The following is a 19494-nucleotide window of genomic DNA, read 5'->3' on the forward strand; positions in this document are numbered from 1 at the left end:
GACACTGGCAAAAAACTGAGGAATCATGAAGTGGGGAAGGTTGTTGGAGTACACTTTTTGCCAGTATTTAATTACCTAAACGTAGAAACCTAAAACCTAGAGTTTATGATTATCAAGCCTGTGTCATGTACTGTGCGAGTCAGACATATATATTTTTCTCTGTCCTTTCTTCATACCTTAACTTAAAGCAGAACTTCACTCTGTCAATCAACATTGACTATTTTTTAATCCTTAGGCCTATTGCACAAGGGATTAAAAAACATGGAGTTTTTTACTGCTATGAAATGGAGATGCATTGTTGTCTATTCGACATTGCAACCAGCTGAGTAAAGATCAGTAATGCAACTTTGAGTACAGAGCAGTAAAACAAAAATAACTGGATTTTTGTCTTACAGTAAAACTGAATTTTTGTAAAATCTTACCTGTAAAATTCCTTTCTCTGAGTCCTCCGACAGTCGCCGCCTCTTCATATTCGTCACATATGGGGTATTAGACTTTGCTCCGAAGGAGTAGCTAGGCAACAGAATATGTTAACATTAAAGCTTTTAACATATCCCACCCTCAAGGGGTGGTCCCCTCAGTCAATACCCTCCTACTTCCTGCAACCATATCTCAGTTTTAGTGGAATAGCAGTAGAGTATACAACCAAACCCCAAAAGAGGGGCGGGGGCGGCGACTGTCGGAGGACTCAGAGAAAGGAATTTTACAGGTAAGATTTTACAAAAATTCCGTTTTCTCTTACGTCCTCCGACAGTCGCCGCTGAAAAGGCAACGCAGTCTCCGCATCAAAGAAAGGAACCTTACCAAAGGAAGGAACCCAGCTGGGCAACAGGAAAAAACAGGTGCTCAACAGGAGCAACAACCCAGGAAAAGACAAATAACCAGGGGATAAAAAAACTTATCCCAACAGCCAGAGGTCCCCACAAGGGACCCTAGGGAATCGCCGCACTAAGAACCTTGCGGCCAAAGGAAGCATCCGCAGATGCCTGAACATCTACTTTGTAGAATTTTGTGAAAGTGTGCACGGTCGACCAAGTCGCCGCCTTACACACCTGGGCTACAGAAGCCCCATGACGACAGGCCCAAGACGTACTCAGAGATCTAGTAGAGTGCGCCTTCACAGGCACAGGGGGAACCTTCCCCTGCAAAGCATAGGCCTGTTCAATGGTCTGCCTGATCCATTTTGCGATGGTAGAGGCCGACGCCGCCATGCCCTTCCGAGGACCCTCTGGAAGAACAAACAAGGAATCCGTCTTTCGAAAAGACTCAGTCGATTTAAGGTAAACCCTTACCGCCCGAACAACATCCAGAGAATGTAATCTCACCTCCTTTGGATGTTTAGGCTTCGCGCACAGCGAAGGCAAGACAATATCCTCATTAAGATGGAATTCTGAAACTCGTTTCGGAAGAAAAGAAGGATTAGGTCGCAAGACCACCTTATCCAAATGAACAACCAGATACGGAGACTTGCAGGACAAAGCTGCCAGCTCCGACACTCTGCGAGCCGAAGTGATCGCCACCAAAAAGGCGACCTTTTTGGACAACATGGACAACGAGATCTCCCTGATCTGTTCAAAAGGAGCACGTTGCAACACAGACAGAACGAGATTCAAGTCCCAAGGGGGCAAAGGATCCCTCCTAGGAGGAACCAGATGCCGCACACCCTGAACAAAAGTGCCAACCAAGGAGTTGGAAGCCACGGGACGTTGAAACAGAACGGCCAGCGCAGACACCTGACCCTTTATCGTAGCCAGTGCCAAACGCTGATCGACACCCGTTTGAAGGAAAGACAGCACTCGGGAAACCGAGTACGTGCGGGGTGAAAACCCCCTGGACTCACACCAGGCAAAATAGGCCTTCCAAGTACGGTAATAAACCTTCCCCGAGGAAGACTTCCTCGCGTTGATCAAAGTATGAACGACCTCTGGGGAGAGACCCTTCTCCTTCAGGACCTCGGTCTCAACAGCCAGGCCGTCAAAGCCAGCGACTGTAAAGCAGGATGGTATATCGGTCCTTGAGACAGGAGATCGTCTCGAAGAGGCAGACGCCACGGGGCGTCGACCACCAGATTCACGAGGTCTGCGTACCAGGACCGGCGAGGCCAGTCCGGTGCCACAAGAATCACCGTGCTGCGTTCCGAGTGTAACCTGCGAAGGAACCTGGACAGCAACTGAATCGGTGGAAACGCGTACATCAGCCTGTACTGATGCCACGGGGCCACTAACGCGTCCGGCGCGTCTGCCCGAGGGTCGCGTGTCCTTGCCACGAACCTTCTCACCTTGTTGTTGAGACGAGACGCGAATAGGTCCACATCTGGAAGACCCCACTTCGCGCACAACATCTGGAAGACAGCCGGGTGGAGAGACCATTCCCCCTGATCCAGGGTCTGGCGACTCAGATAGTCCGCTTGCCAGTTCTCCACCCCCGGAATGTGAACCGCCGTTATCGCCGGGACATGAGTCTCGGCCCAAGACAGGATGTCGGCCACTTCTCGAGCCGATCGGGCACTCCTGGTGCCCCCTTGGTGGTTGATGTAGGCCACCGCCGTGGCATTGTCCGTCTGCACCCGAACCGAGCAGCCCTGCAGCCGGTCCGTCCAGCGATGAAGACAGAGACTTATCGCACGCAATTCCAGAATGTTGATCGGAAGGGAAGACTCCCCCTCCGACCAAGTTCCCTGGGCGGACAGAACGCCCAGAACACCACCCCAGCCCGACAGGCTGGCATCCGTGGTGATCACCGTCCACAAGATAGGACGAAACGACTTGCCCCCGGACACCATCGGGGACTGGAGCCACCACAGAAGGTCTCTTCTGGTGCGATGACTCAACGAGATTTGAAGATCCAGAGATTGAGGTCGCCCGTCCCACATGGACAGGATCTCCGCTTGGAGACCCCGCGTGTGAAACTGGGCGAAGGGAATCGCCTCGAAGGCCGAGACCATCAATCCCAGACATCTCATGCACGTCCGCAGAGACGAGTGCGGAACGTCCCTGAGGGACCTGACTTCCTCCTGAAGAGTCCTGAGTTTGTCTTCCGGCAGGAAGACCTTCGCCTGCACCGAGTCCAGAATCATTCCCAGGTAGGGAAGACGAACCGACGGACTCAGTGTCGACTTTGGAAAATTTATCGTCCAACCAAACTCCTGCAGAGTTTGCATCGTGACAGACAGGTCCTTCTCCAGACCCTGGCTGGTCGCAGACCGAACCAGAATGTCGTCCAAATACCCCAGGACAGAAATGCCCTGGGCCCTCAATAATGCCAGAACCGGTGCAAGCACCTTGGTGAAAACCCGCGGAGCCGAGGCGAGACCAAAAGGCAACGCCACGAACTGGTAGTGATCCTCCGCAATGGCAAATCGAAGGTACCTCTGGTGACCCTCGAAAATGGGGATGTGAAGATACGCATCCTTCAAATCGATGGAGGCCATGAATTCCCCCGGAACCAGGGCAGCCACCACCGACCGCAGGGATTCCATGCGGAACTTGCGAACCCGCACAGAGCGGTTCAGAGCCTTCAAGTCCAGAATTGGACGAACCTTGCCCTCCTTTCTGGGCACGGTGAACAGATTGGAATAAAACCCCCGAAATCTGTCCCGATGAGGCACCGGAACTACCACTCCCTGAGCCCTCAGGTCCCGCACCGCCAGGTGCAGGTCCCGCAAACGCTCTGGAGACAGTTGAAGATTTGAGGGAAAAAATCTGCTCTCCGGCCGAGAGAGAAACTCGATCTTGTAACCAGATCGAACGATCTCCTGAACCCATCTGTCCCGCACGCGGGCCAACCAGGGCTGAAGAAAACCGAGCAAGCGTCCCCCCACCCCAAAACTGGGTGAGGGCGCCCCTTCAGGCCGCACTGTTATGGGCTGCGGATCCGGATTGACCGGACTTCTGTTTTCCAGACCAGGGCTTCTTCTGAGAGCCTTGACCTTTGAACGGTTTGCCCTTGTAGTGCGACCGAAAGGCACGAAAGGACCCCTGAGGGGGCCGAAAATTAGCATGCTTCTTCCCAGAAGCCCCCTTAGCCTTGGGGAAATGGGGCAAGAGAGTGCTCTTACCTCCGGTGATCCCCTTAATCAACACATCCAAGGACTCCCCAAAAAGGCGAGACCCATCATAAGGCAGATTGGCTAAGGTCTTACGTGAAGACTGGTCCACCGACCAACATTTCAACCAAACCAGGCGGCGAGACAACACCGCCACGCTGTGTACACGTGCAGCCAACGGGACTAGGTCCAAGTCCGCATCACACAGATACATGACACCCTGGTGGATTTGATCCACCATATCCAGGGTCGCCGGCGAGGCCGAATCGGCCACTAGGACGCGCCTAAGCATCTGCGTCCAACTTGCGACCGCCTGGGCCGCCATGAGAGAGGCAAACAGAGCCTTAAGCATAGAACCCGTAACAGAATAAGTATGACGGGCAAGAGACTCCAATCTCCTATCCGTGGCATCACGGAACACAGGGGAATCCTCTGCAGGAATCGCAGTGGATTTGTTTAAAACCGCAATTGCGTGATCCACTGGGGGTGGCACACACCACCTTTCATCAGTGGAAGGCGAGAAAGGATAACGCAGCTTGAACCTACTTGGTACAGCAAAAGGTTTGCGCAGATTGCGCCATTGTTCCTTAACAGCGCGCTGAAAATCATCATTGCAGGGAAAAACCTGTGGCGTCCTGCGTTTTCTCTGCGTCCCATAAGCCGCCAAGGCAGCGGGGGGACACACTTCATCCTGCAAACGCAGCGTTTGTTTTATGGAAGCAATCAATTCATCCATGATTGCAAGCTCTTCAGGCGAACCAGGGGGAGAATTATCAACCCCTTCAACGTCAGCCTCCACCTCGGACCCCACTAGATCCAGGGAGGAGCGGGACCCCGATAAGGAGGCCCCCGCCATAACAACCCCATCACCTTCACCCTCAGAATCAGAGGAAAGAGCAACTCTGGGTCTTTTAGTAGATTGAGCAGCCACCAGCATCTGCACCTGAGCAGCAAGGCCAGCCACAATAGTGGCTAAATCCCCCCCTGGGGGGGAAACAGCGGTCCCCTGGCTTTCCACCAAGGCGGTAGGAAATTTGCCCTCCTGAGAATCCATTGCCCCTATAACAAATGCCGGATAATAAAGGGTTAACTGCCCCTTTAACACGCGCGGCGGCAGGTTACACAGTCCCAGACTGACACCCCCCCAGACAGACAGGTCCCCACATAAATACACTTACCTCACAGTGGCGTGGGGGACCCGCACAGGCGAACAAGCCGCTGCACATGAGGCAGGGAGAGTCGCATACAAGACGCACAAAATGGGGGTTAAGAAACCGCACAGCGTCCAGTGAGGTAGCCACCTCACCAATCATCCCTGCACCGAACAGGGATGGGTCGTTCACTGTGCCAGGAGCGTTACCTGGCTGAACGCTCGATGGCAGGCTGGGAAGCCACTGACCCATGACCTGCGACCAGGGGGATCAGCCCGAGACCCAGCCCGCATGATCCTCTTCATCCGAAGAACTAACTAAAGCTGACAAAAAGAACAGCTAAGTAAAGGTAGAGAGAAAACTCAAACAAAAAATCAAAAAAGAAGAAAGAGTCTGGGGCACAAAGCCCCAGCACAGAGAGAGCCAGCCACTCCTGACAAGCTAGACATTAAAACTGAGATATGGTTGCAGGAAGTAGGAGGGTATTGACTGAGGGGACCACCCCTTGAGGGTGGGATATGTTAAAAGCTTTAATGTTAACATATTCTGTTGCCTAGCTACTCCTTCGGAGCAAAGTCTAATACCCCATATGTGACGAATATGAAGAGGCGGCGACTGTCGGAGGACGTAAGAGAAAATCCTTTCCTCTGATGTTCATTGACGGACACAGCTCCATATCTTCTTGACCAATGGGTTTATGCTGCTCTCCATAGAAGTAGGACACTAGACAGAAATTTTTTTTACCACGCCTATAGGGCAGCCCCAGGGGGTATACTCCCACTTCCTGCTATAGAACTTCAGTTTTGTAACAAGCAGTGTCAGAAGAACATAAAACCCAACTCAATAGAGGGGCGGGGGCTGTGTCTGTCAGAGATAATCAGAGAAAAGGATTTTTATGCTAAGACAAAAATCCAGTTTTCTCTTTTGTTCATTTACGAACACAGCTCCATATCTTCTTGACCAATAGGACGTCCCAAAGCAGTGTCAATATGAGGGGTGGGAACAACACAGCAAGAAATAAACACACTTCCAAAGGCTAAATATAGTCAACCCGGCAAAACAAGAGCTCCACCAGGAACAACTGGAGCTCACCTGACAAAAATAACAAATACACCCTCAAAGAGGACTAAACCTCTCCAACAGCAGCACGCAAAACCTTACGGCCAAAAGAAGCATCTGCAGATGCCAAAACATCCATATATCTGGCCTTTGATGGTACCCAAGGCCAAACACTGATCTAACCCTTTTTAGAGAAACTCCAAGACATGAGACACCGAGAAGGAATGGGGGAAACCCCTCGAGACTCACACCAAGTAATGTACGCCCTCCAGACTCGATGATAAATCTTCCTAGAAGTAGATTTTCTAGCTTTTATCAATGTAGGAATCACTGATTCAGACACCCTTCTATCCTTCAACACCTGGCTTTCAATAGCCAGGCCGTCAAAGCCAGCGACTGTAAAGCAGGATGGAAGATTGGTCCTTGAGTTAACAGATCTTCTCTGAGAAGGAATCTCCAAGGGACATCAGAGACCAGCAGTACTAGGTCTGTGTATCAGGGCCTGTGAGGCCAGTCCAGTGCCACTAGGATGACTGGAATCCCTTCTGCCTCGATCCTTCGCAGAAGTCTCGAGAGAAGAGTCAGCGGAGGAAATGCATACTTTAGCAGATATTGTCTCCAAGGAGCTACAAGAGCCTCTGTGGCATCGGTCAGAGGATCCCGAGACCCTGCTAGGAACCTCTGCACGTTCCTGTTGAGGCGAGAGGCTAACAGGTCCACATCGGGAGCCCCTCACCTGAGGCACAGTTGATGAAACACCTCCTGGTGGAGAAACCATTCTCCCTTATCCAACTTCTGCCGACTTAGGTAATACGCTTACCAATTTTCCACCCCTGAAATATGCATGGCAGAGATGGCTGGAACAAAGCATTCTGACCATCTTAGAATGCTGGCTACTTCCTGGGCTGCTAAGGCACTTTTGGTAACCCCTTGATGATTGACATTAGCCACAGCCATGGCATTGTCCAATTGAATCCTCACCGGGCGCCCCTGCAGATTATACATCCAATAAATTGGGCAAAGCCTGACTGCCCGAATTTCCAGGATATTGACCGGCAGCCTGGACTCCTTCCGAGTCCAAACCCCCTGAGCCGGGTCCGTACCCAAGACACCTCCCCATCTGGAGAGGCTGGCATCCGTTGTGACCACCGTCCAGTACTTGAGATCCAGAATGGGACGGACCTTTCCTTCCTTCCTGGTAACAGTAAACAGGTTTGAACAAAACCCCTGAAAGCTTTCCAATTACGGAACCAGTACAATGACCCCCTGGGAGAGCAGATCCTGTACCACCCCAAGAAGACCTTGTAGACAATCTGGGGACAAACGCAGACTGGAAGGAAAGAATCTTGCCGGAGGCAAGGACCGAAACTCAATCTTGTACTCGGATCGAATCAACTCATGCACTCATTTGTCTTGAATCCAGGAGGTCCACGGTTTTGGAAATAAGCAAAGACGTCCCCCCACCCCAAGTACTGGTGAGGGCACCCCTTCAGGCAGAAGTGAGCTCGTCTGCGGAACCCAGGGGGGCCCGCTCTTGACTTACTCGGCCAGGGCCTCTTGGAACCCGCTGCAGGGTTACGGGTGCATTTTGATTCCTGGTCCTAAGATCCGAAGGACGAAAGGACCACTTATGGGCCGAGAAGAAAGGACCAAGCTTGCGACTAATCTCTTCACTCCTGGCAGACTGTGGAAGCAGAGTACTCTTACCTCCTGTAAGACCGTTAATGATCTCCTCCATGGAAGCACCGAAGAAGCGGTCTCCTACAAAAGGGAGATCAGTCAATACCTTCTTGGAAGCCTGGTCCGCAGACCAGTATTTAAGCCATATCAGAGGTGCAGAGTCACCGCTGTCACAGACACCCTTCAGGCTAAGGGTGTTGCATTCAGAGAGGCATCACAGATATACTGCAACCCCTGGACCGCCAGGTCAGGAGGATGTTGTCCACCATCCAAATCCTGGCGCAGAAGCTTAGCCCATTCCATTAATGTCTGTGAAACCAAGGTTATGACAAACACTGGCTGCAGAATGGAACCAGCCATGGTGAAAAGGTATCGTACCAGATATTCAGCTCTTTTGTCAAAGAGGTCTTTAAAGGACAGAGAGAAGGAGGGTGGCTTTATTCAACCTGGAAACCAGAGAGTCCACCACAGGTGGTACTGGCAGTTTCTTTAGCAGGAACTCTTCAAACAAATACCTTCTAGCAAAGTGCTTAGGGACCCCGACAGTGTGTTTGGGGGAACGCCACTGACTTGCGACAAATTATAAAGTTTCCTGCACTTATACAATCAATGCATCCACCAGCGCCTTTTCATGCGCGACTGTAATGGAAGAGGAATAATCCTCACTATCATAGTTACATATTTACATAGTTAGTGAGGTTGAAAAAAGACATCAGTCCATCCAGTTCAACCTATGATGTGTGTGTGTGTGTGTCTACTGTTAACCGCACATTGCATACCCCTGTATGTTGTAGTCTTTAAGGTGCCCATCTAATAGTTTTTTGAAACTATCAATGCTCCCTGCTGATACGACTGTTTGCGGAAGAGAATTCCACATCCTTACTGCTCCTATAGTGAAGAACCCTCTGCGTATTTTAAGGTTAAACTGCCTTTCCTCTAGTTTTAGTGAGTGGCCACGTGTCTTATTGTATTTCCTTTCTCTGAATAGGATTTTCCATATGCTAGGGTTGCCAGTACAATATTTGTACATTGATATCATATCTTCCGTCAATCGTCTCTTCTCCAGAGAGAATAAGTTCAGTGCTTGCAGTCTTTCCTCATAGCTGATGTCCTCCATTCCCCTAAATTATTTTTGTTGCCCTTCTCTGGACTTTCTCCAGTTCCAGCACATCCTTCCTGAGGACCGGTGCCCAGAACTGGACAGCATACTCCAGATGTGGCCGGACCAGAGTCTTGTAGAGTGGAAGAATAATCTCTTTATTTCTGGAGTGAATCCCCTTTTTTATACATCCCAGTATTCTGCTTGCTTTGCTTGCAGCGGCTTGGCATTGCATGCCACTGCCAAGCCTGTTGTCTACCAGTACCCCCAGGTCCTTTTCCATCCTAGACTCACCCACAGGCCCCCCCAGTGAGTAGCTTGCTTTCTGGTTTCTGGCACCCAGGTGCATTACTTTACATTTTTTAACATTAAAACTCATCTGCCATGTAGTTACCCACCCCATAATTTTGTTCAGGTCCGCTTGTAAGGTTTCCACATCCTGCCCAGAAGATATTGGCATGCTTAGTTTAGTATCATCCACAAATACTGAGATTTTGCTCGATATCCCCTCCTCTAGATCACTTATGAATAAATTAAACAGGATTGGCCCCAGGACAGAACCCTGGGGGACCCCGCTTTCCACACCCGCCCAATCTGAGTACTCCCCATTAATCACCACCCTTTTCAACCTCCCCTGGAGCCAGTTCTCTATCCAGGTACTCACCTTATGGTCCATACCTACCTTCCTTAGTTTGAACAGTAAGCGTTTGTGGGGAATGGTGTCAAAGGCCTTTGCGAAGTCCAGGTACACCACATCCACAGGTTTACCTTTATCTAGGTGGCAGCTCACTTCATCATAGAAGGTTAATAGATTGGTTTGGCAAGAACGATTTTTCATGAATCCATGCTGATTACTACTAATAATACCGTTTTCATTACTAAAGTCTTGTATGTGGTCCCTTAACATCCCCTCCAAAATCTTGCAGACTACTAATGTTAGGCTGACCGGCCTATAGTTACCAGGGATATTTCTCGGCCCCTTTTTAAATATTGGTACCACGTTGGCTTTTTTCCAATCAGCTGGCACCATACCCGTCTGTAAACTATCCTTAAAGATCAAGAATAATGGTCTGGCAATCACCTATCAGAACACTCAGGGTGCTTGGACGCAGACCCAGTAGGGTGACATGCATCCGCGGCGGCCAAATCCACCTCAGAATCTGGGGAGGCAGAGGATGCAGGTGAAGGCAGAGGATGTTTTTTACTTGTCCTATTTTGGAGGTCCAAATCTACTTTAGACACCAGTGACTGCAGGACTGCCGTCATAGCAGACAGGGCGGACTGGGACCCCCCAGGTCCCGCAGCCTCAGAGAGGGGAGTCCGGTGGGGACACGTGCTCCAGGGGACTCCATAGGTTAACCTGGAACCGCCAGCAAAATGTGTAAAATTGCTGTGAAAAAAAAATACCAACCCACCGCTGCACCAGCGGTACTACAAGTCCCAGTGCACCAAATATGCTATAGCAGCAAGATAGAGCAAAAAACCCCCCGCAGGGACTCACCACCCCCTTCACAGATGCGGATGCAGAGTGTCAGGCTGCACACCGCGTGGTGATCAAAGAGGAAGAGGAAGTTCATAGAACTGCCACCAGAGGCCCACCACCGAATCACCTCCCCATAGTCTTCAAAAACATGGTCCCTGATTAATAGTAATGGAAAACTACAAGAAAATGGCCACCAGACTACACAAACATGGCCGCCGTCTCCACAGTCCCAGCTGTCTCCTGCCGGCTTCCGTGGAGGAACCGGCAGTGTCTTGTGACGCTGTATCTGGCTTGCGGCCAAGCGCCGCTGATGTCCCCAGGAAGAGGAGGCACAACGAGATCCCCTTCCCTCGGGATCCTCGGACCATCCACCCCTCATCCTCCATCTCTGGACCTGTGGACAGTGGGTGCATGCGATCTCGATCCACACCACCCCCCGGTACTTCATCTTTGGGGATTCATGTCCTTCATCTGAGTGCTGATGCTGATTCTTTTATATGTAAGTGCATTACAATAAATTTGTTGTTATTTTAACTTTTCTCTGACCTGGCGCCCTTGTTTCCTTTACTATACCCAACATTACTCAGGTCTTTACACACAGTTTTTTAAGAGCGTCAGAAGTTCCTGAGTAAACTTTAGTAAATGATGACGCCTGTGTGCAAGGGGCCCTATGCTGCTAGCATTAGTAAATTAATAGAAAGGTATATCATATTTACTTGTTTTAAACCTTTTTTTTTTTTTTTTAGTTACTTCCTAGGCCTGATTTCCATACATCCCAGGAGTCTTCAGGAGGGGAGAAAGGGTTTTCTCAGCTAAGCATACCCTCCTGCCAGCATGCCTGAGCTAGACAAACGGATTCTAGGGGGTAAATGCTACATGAAACATCATCCTTACCCAAGAAATGCTAAGGGGTGTATTGCAAAGTGATTTCTCAGCAAAATAATGCATGGAGACATAAATGGATAGGCTAGTTTTCTCTAAATATTAATCGCTTTAATACCAGATACTTTTACCCCCTTCCTGCCCAGGCCAATTTTCAGCTTTCAGCACTGTCACACTTTTAATGACAATTGCGGGGTCATGCAACACTGTACCCATATGAAATTTGCATAATTTCTTTCACACAAATTGAGCTTTCTTTTGGTGGTATTTAGGCACCACTGGGTTTTTTTTTTGTTTTTTGCTAAATAAATAAAAAAAAGCTGATATTTTAAAAAAAGAAAACATGTTTTTCTTTGTTTCTGTTATAAATGTTTGCAAATAAATTATCTTTCTTTATAAATTTAGACCAAAATGTATTCTGCTACATTTATTTGGTGAAAATAACCCAAATCCATGTATATTATTTAGTCTGTAGGGAAGTTATAGAGTCTACTAACTATGGTAAATATATATCTGAAAATCGATTAGTCCTAATGTACTGACAGCCATCTCATTTCTTGAGGCACGAAAATGCAGTACAAATACCCCCCAAATTACCCCTTTTTGGAAAGGAGGCAGTCCAAGGTATTTAGTAAGTTTTTTGAAGATTTTTGTCACAGTTTTTTGAAAAATTAAGAAATTGAAAAACATTATTTTATAATATTTTGCATACTATCACCAGTGCAGTAAAGTGTTATCATATAACTGGTGTGGTGGAGATCAGGGACACTGACTGGTGACAGAATGTTAAAAAAATATATATAATATTTTTTCAATTTTTTTATTACATTTCTTCTTTTTTAACATACTGTACAGTGTTTATCATAGTAACACTCTACTACTCTGGGGAGGTGATCAGGATTTTTTTTTCTTTTTACACACTATGGTTGCTTATAACTGTGAATTTTAGCAACCATTTTTTTCTAAATGAAAACTGCTCATTCAGGGTTCACTATTGTGATTAGCTGTAATTGACCACAGTTAATCAAATAGTACAAATGGGCTATGATTGGTCATGCCTGTACCATGTGATGACTGTGACCAATCACAGAGTTCATTACAATAGTACACAATGAAAGGCATTCATAAAAAAAGCCTTTCATTGTGTACAGCTGTCGTGTTACCTGCTGTGATTGGCCACAGTAGTCACATGGTACTTGCAGCGGGCCGGTACAGTGATCTGTCATCGGCCTTGCCCGGTGGACATGGTGGGTGACAGATCGTGACCAATCCATTATATGACGTCATCCTAGAACCACAGTGCTCCCGCTTGGCCATCCTTTTACAACAGGCTGTGTAGGACGGGGTTAAAAATGAATTAAATAGCATTTTTGGTTTGTGGTGCTCAGATGCAGTTTAGTTCCGCTTTAAGATAATTATAAGTCTCTTTTATTGCCAAGCAGTTAAAGATATTCTGATATGTTTCATTTTAACTGTAACAGGTTTACTACTGGTTATAATTTTTGTCTTTATTGCTTTCATTTCTTATCTTGTTCTCATCGGATGTTATGAATAAAGATAGTTTAAACCTTAAAATATCATTGATGTCAACAAATGAATAAAATCTTCATACACTTGCTGAGTCACATTTACTACACACTGTAGTACCAGGGTACTAGTCATTGTAGTACCAGGGTAGTAGTCCCACACACTGGAAACAATTAAACAAAGTTTTAATGAAAATTAAAGAAAAAAAAAGTCTGTACTCCCCATGAAGCTGTACATAATGTGTATGTCTGCTGAAATATTGTCATATTTAATTCATTCCACTATTTATTGTTGTGCTATTATACTTTCTTATCTGAATTATTGATGAGCATTTCCCTTCGCAAACCACCAAAAACATTAGTATCCTTATCAAACTGTAAATAATTTAATGTGGGCAGTTTCATTAATTGTGTTTTTGACCATGTTATACCTTTTTTGTTTGTGGTTGTCTCCATCATACCACTAGATCAAAAGAATTCATCAAAATTTCTAATGGTAAACCTTAAAGCAGAACACCAAACAAATGTAACAAAACAAAAATATTAACCCATTAAAAAAATAAATAGAAAATAACAGCTTTTACTGCAATATTCAGTTGCAATCCAGAGAATTCCCCTGCAATACTTTTTTTCTGCCAGATAGGTGTTGATTTACTAAAAACTGAGAGTGGAAAATCTGGTGCAGCTCTGAATAGAAACCAGTCAGCTTCTAAGGAGAGAAGAAATGGGAATTTGTGGGGAGTCTTTGGGCTATAAAAACCAGAACCCAAATTGATTCATCACAAAGACAGAAAACTGGACTTTCTAAGGCACATCATAAAATGAATTGTAGCAACTCACAGATTCTTTTTAAACTTAATTTTATTATAAAAAAGAGTTACAATAAAATATTTGAAAGGACAGAGTGTCACAACAAAACATGTAAGACGTGTGAAGACAGTGAATTATTTAAAAACGAATAGCCCAAGACTATTTTGACCCATATAATCTCCAATGAGAATGGGAAAATAGTGTGGGTTATTAAAGGTTCACAAAGTTATTTGAAATAACATCATAAGATATATAGTCACATCTAACATTTGGGTCTACGCGTTTCGCAGCGTGCTTCTTCAGGACCGTATTTATACATCAGAAGTTTCTGTACTAGAGTGTAGCCAGAAACTTTGGCTACACTCTAGTACAGAAACTTCTGATGTATAAATACGGTCCTGAAGAAGCACGCTGCGAAACGCGTAGACCCAAATGTCAGATGTGACTATATATCTTATGATGTTATTTCAAATAACTTTGTGAACCTTTAATAACCCACACTATTTTCCCATTCTCATTGGAGATTATATGGGTTACAATAGTCTTGGGCTATTCGTTTTTTTAAATAATTCACTGTCTTCACACATGTCTTACATGTTTTGTTGGGACACTCTGTCCTTTCAAATATTTTATTGTAACTCTTTTTTGTAATAAAATTAAGTTTAAAAAGAATCTGTGAGTCGCTACGATTCATTTTATGATGTGCCTTAGAAAGTCCAGTTTTCTGTCTTTGTGATGAATCAATTTGGGTTCTGGTTTTTCCAGCCCAAAGACTCCCCACAAATTCCCATTTCTATATTACTTTGGATGATGGCACTAGTTGGGTAGTTCAGTTTCTTTAATATACAGTCAGCTTCTAAGTTTTTTTTGTCAAAGTTTAATTGAACAAGCTGAAGTTAGAAGCTGATTGGTTACCATGCATAGCTGCACCAGATTCTGTGTGCTCCAGTTTTAGTAAATCAACCTCATAATGTCCTCAATCTGTTGGCTACCATCATGTAACCTACTGTCCCTTTGCTTAGTTCATCCTCTCCAAGCTAGTTACTGGACACTGACATGGAAAGCAGCACAGTGATGTACAGGGACTGCAGTAGGCTGATACCAGGCCAAATAACTTTTGCATCTGGCACTATCAGCACAAAGTTTTGTTTAAATGGACTTTTACCAAGCAGGCCAGCACTATGCCCTTTGCATAGCTTGAGGCTCCCAATTCAGGCTGTCACTGATAGGTTACAGTCCCTGTAAACAATTGCAAAGCAGACCAGCAATATGCTATTTCGTGCACCAGAACTGCATGAAAGTGTGTGCATGAACCCCCATTATTGTTGGCAACGGACATACATATCAGTATCAACAATAGAGCTCATTACTGAATAGTGGATTTTAGGATGTGTCCCTTTTCTCTTACTCCTCTACATGTGTTAGTGAGCCTTAACAAGCATCCTCCCTTTGAGAGCCACCAACCAACACTTTGCATGACTGGGGGCTCTCAATCCATAATGTCCATGACAGGTCCAGTCCCCACTGACAATCGGTGAATCATTCCTAATCAAATGACTGGTATGTCAGCTGCCACAGAATTATCACATGCAGGCTGAAGGTTTAACTGACATAAGCAATAGGCCTTTATGCCCCGTACACACATGCAGATTATCTGCAGACTTTTGTCTGCAGACTTACCTTTTCTATGTAGTGCAAGGGCCTGCCGGATTGCATACAAATTGAAAGTGTTTAGGTTTGACCTCATATTATATGGTTTTGGTAAGTCTGCAGACAAAAGTCTGCAGATAATCTGCACGTGTGTATGGGGCATTACCCTGCAGCTGCCACTGCATCTAAGGAGAGACAGTGTTCATCTGTTTAATGCTGTAATTGTCATTTTTTTCTGCACACTTCTAGACATTGATGACCCCTGGTTATGAAAGTGATAATCCAGCCCTTCAGTGATCACACAGGCTCTATAGTTTTACTTCTACTGCTAATCACAGTTTTAAATACCGGTAATCTATACTATACGTGTGCATCCTGTGATCTGAGGCCAGAAATGAGCCCAAATAGCAATATTTGAGATTTAAAGGTTAATAAAATAGCATTTTATTCTTTTTCATGGCCATGGGAATTATGTTTTTTGTAGTCTGAGAACAATGGCATATAAATAATAGGCATTTTCAGGTCTTTATCCTTGTATACCTTATGACATACTGCAACTTCTGAATGTGTGCTACTACTTATATGCTAGTCTGTGAAGTGTTCCTCTTTTCACCATTTAAGTTGATAATTTAGCTGTGGTATTTAAAAAGCTGATCGAGATGAGAGATGATGAAACTTTTATATATAACCCTAGTTAACCCAGGAGAAATATATCAATATAAAGCAATCAAACATCCCTGAAAAGTTGGATGGCCTGATAAATGTTAGCAATTAGGGCTTCCTTACACTTGACTGTTTCACCATTTAAGTTAATAAATGAATGAACTTTGTCCTATTTAATTACTCAGTACTGTCAAGAGAATTTGGAATTCATGTGGAATGTGAAACAGTCTTGTGAATTTCACCCGCTGATGGTTTAACAAGTGTGTCTGAAAGAAGACAGTGACAAAGAAAATGATGCTGGTGACAGAGACAGGGAGCGATAGCTCTAGAAGAACATTCAAACACATTAATAGTTAAATAGGACAAAAGATGGATTTGTGGTTTAACAGATTTACATTCATTTACAATGACAAGCAATTCCAACCATAATTACCATGGTAGAGATACTCTCTCCTTCTTCTTCTTGAATCCTTCGAACTGGCTTCATAAGTTGTTGAAGATGTCTGTTATGTCGCGCCAGCTACAATATAACAACAAGTGGATTGTGCATAAATAAGGAAAAAATCTGACATACTGTAGTAGGATGTTAACATAGCAATGTCAGAGAGATGTAACAAGAGATGTCAGAAAAAAATCCAATATGCCACTAACTGCACTTATATGAACTTGCCATTTCCACTGTTAAAGGGAAATAAAAGGGTGGGTTTCTACAGCCACGTATTAAAGGGAGACTCCGAACCAAGCACCCCCTGCTATGTAATCTAATAAAGCTACCAGTTATCAGAAGAATGTATATAACACATGACACTACATGAGAATTCCACATTTTCCTGTGACTGTGGTCAATCCAATTAGTTTGATGCTGCAAAGCAGAACAACAAAATATTGTTCAGTGTGCTGGAAGTTTAATTTAGCCAATGCTAAAGGTTTGGGCTCTCCAAAAACAATAAAGACATAACATGCTCTGATTGTGCTAAAATTGGCTGAAATTACTACAATTTAAAAAAAATCTTTGTGAGTTTGGAAAACACAGAGATTTGCCAGTTTTCTGCCAGCAGAACTGTCCCTATTATTGTCTATGCTATGTACCAACCATGCCTCCATCGTTAGCTTAACTTGGGGGTCAAGCAACTGAATCAGATCATTACTCTGAGAACCACTGACTGGCAGTGTCTGCAGGGACACATAGACATGAGATCACTGTTTGGTAGAAGATGTTCAGCCCACATAACTGTCTGTGGGTACACCTAGTTGTATTTATTGATCATGTTGCGTTCATAAAATAAGTTGCTTATTACAAAATAAGGAGAAGGGTTACATACATTTTCATTGTCGCAGAGTTTTACATGGAATAGCTCACATAAAATAACAATATCAACTATATCTTGCAGCCATATATGGTGGAGGACTACAAATGTCATAATCAAAAGACAAAAAGCATATAACACAGGCGTAGATACCATAAAGGCTGAAGTGAGTCACAGCCAACGGGAGGTTGGAGAATGTGCATTAATGACACTTGCTCCAATCGCTGTTTAAAAGCTCACAACTCTGTGAAGTGGTGGATTTCCTAGGGAGCAGTTAAATCTGAAAGCTCCCTGTGACTGCCAGGAGTTGTTAGTCCAGGCCAGTGATGCAGGTTTTTCAGGTCTGTAGTTGAGCAGATGACAGTGGTGTTGTGAAGAACCCAGGAAAAAGCGGAGCAAAGAGAAATAGGTAGCCGTACTCTGTGCTGGCCTCGTGAACCTAGATTCAGATCCTTCTGGTTGGTGGGAGCACAGCCAGGGTTTTTAAAAACATTTAAAATATAAAGGAAAAATATAGAAAAATGTATCTAAAGCTTTTAAAACACAAAATATGAGCTGTAAATAAAAAACATTTCAATATATATTTATATTTTGAATATATATTTTCTACGCTGTCTTTTTCATAAATAAAAAAAAAAAACAATTATTGTATATTTTAAGTTTAAATTATGGTTTGCAATGCATTTAAACATTTTTTACAATCCAGGGATCCTCCTTCCTGCCACTAAATATATAAAATAACAGCCTTCACCACACAGCAAACAGGGCTTGACAAAGGAGGTCATCCACCAAACTGTGTTGCCAGGGGCACCAGCTTTGCCCTCCTGGAAGGATCTAAGCTCTAGCTCCATGAGGCCGGAGCAGACTACTGCCACTTTTTTTTTTTGCTCCATTGTTGCTTAGATTTTTCACAAGACCACTTTTATCTGGCACGGACTGACTGGACACTTGCTGGCACAGATTTTGTTGGCCTATCACTATGTTAGGATACCTCAATTGCTAATAGGAATGATCATGAGACAGGAAGGGGCAAACTTTGATGCTACTATGAAGTGCTGCAGCCTTGCACAATTAAAGTGTTCCAGTATGAGTAGGTAATGACAGGTGCCTGCAATTCATACAATTTATAATTGTTGGCAGCTTGTTTTTGGTATTGTAACTGTTATACACAGTTACAATGCTTTGAAAAAGTATTCATACCCCTTGAACATTTCCACATTTTGTCATGGTACAACCAAAAATGTACATTAAATGTATTTTTCTAGGATTTTGATAGACCAACTCAAAGGGGAACTTAATTGTGAAGTTTAAGGAAAATGATAAATGGTTTTCAATTTTTTTTACAAATAAATATCTGAAAAGTGTGGCGTGCATTTGTATTCAGCCCTCTTTATTCTGATAACCCTAACTAGAATCTAGTGGAACCAATTGCATTTAAAGTCACCCAATTTGTAATTTAATCTCAGTATAAATTCTGTGAAAAGCTCAGAGGTTTGTTAGAGAACCTTAGTGAACAAACAGCATCATGAAGGCCAAGGAACACACCAGACAAGTTGAACACACCAGACAAGGGATAAAGTTGTGGAGCAGTTTAAATCATGGTTAGGTTATAAAAAAATTTCCCAATCTTTGAACATCTCACGGAGCACTGTTCAACCCATCGTCTGAAAATGCAAAGAGTATGGCACAACTGCAAACCTACCAAGACATGGCTGTCCACTTAAACTGACAAGTTGGGCAAGGAGAGCATTATTCAGAGAAGCAGTAAAGAGGCCCATGGTAATTCTGGAGGAGCTGCAGAGATCCAAAGCTCTGGTGGGATAATCTGTCCACAGGACAACTATTAATTGTGCACTCCACTAATCTGGCCTTTATGGAAGAGTGGCAAAAAGAAAGCCGTTGTTGAAAAAAGCCATAAGAAATCCTATTTGCAGTTTGCAAAGAAGCCATGTGGGGGACACAGCAAACATATGGAAGAACTCTATGTGTGGCAGAAAACTAACACTGCACATCACCCTGAACACACCACCCCCATCGTGAAACATGGTGGTGGCAGCATTATGTTGTGGGGCTTCTTTTCTTCAGCAGGGACAGGGAAGCTGGTCAGAGTTGATGGGAAGATGGATAGAGCCAAATACA

General features: G+C 44.8%; 1 protein-coding gene across 1 annotated transcript in view; it reads right to left on the bottom strand.

Moving 5' to 3' along the window:
* ITPR3 (inositol 1,4,5-trisphosphate receptor type 3) overlaps positions 1 to 19494 on the bottom strand; it is a 544698-nt gene that overhangs the window by 136582 nt on the left and 388622 nt on the right. Inside the window, exon 46 of the mRNA XM_082246986.1 lies at positions 16482 to 16568. Coding sequence (XP_082103112.1) covers positions 16482 to 16568 — 87 coding nt within the window. The remainder of the gene's footprint in view (positions 1 to 16481; positions 16569 to 19494) is intronic.

Source organism: Pelophylax lessonae, assembly GCF_965119305.1.
Source record: "Pelophylax lessonae genome assembly, chromosome: 2".
Classification (NCBI taxonomy): Eukaryota; Metazoa; Chordata; class Amphibia; order Anura; family Ranidae; genus Pelophylax; species Pelophylax lessonae.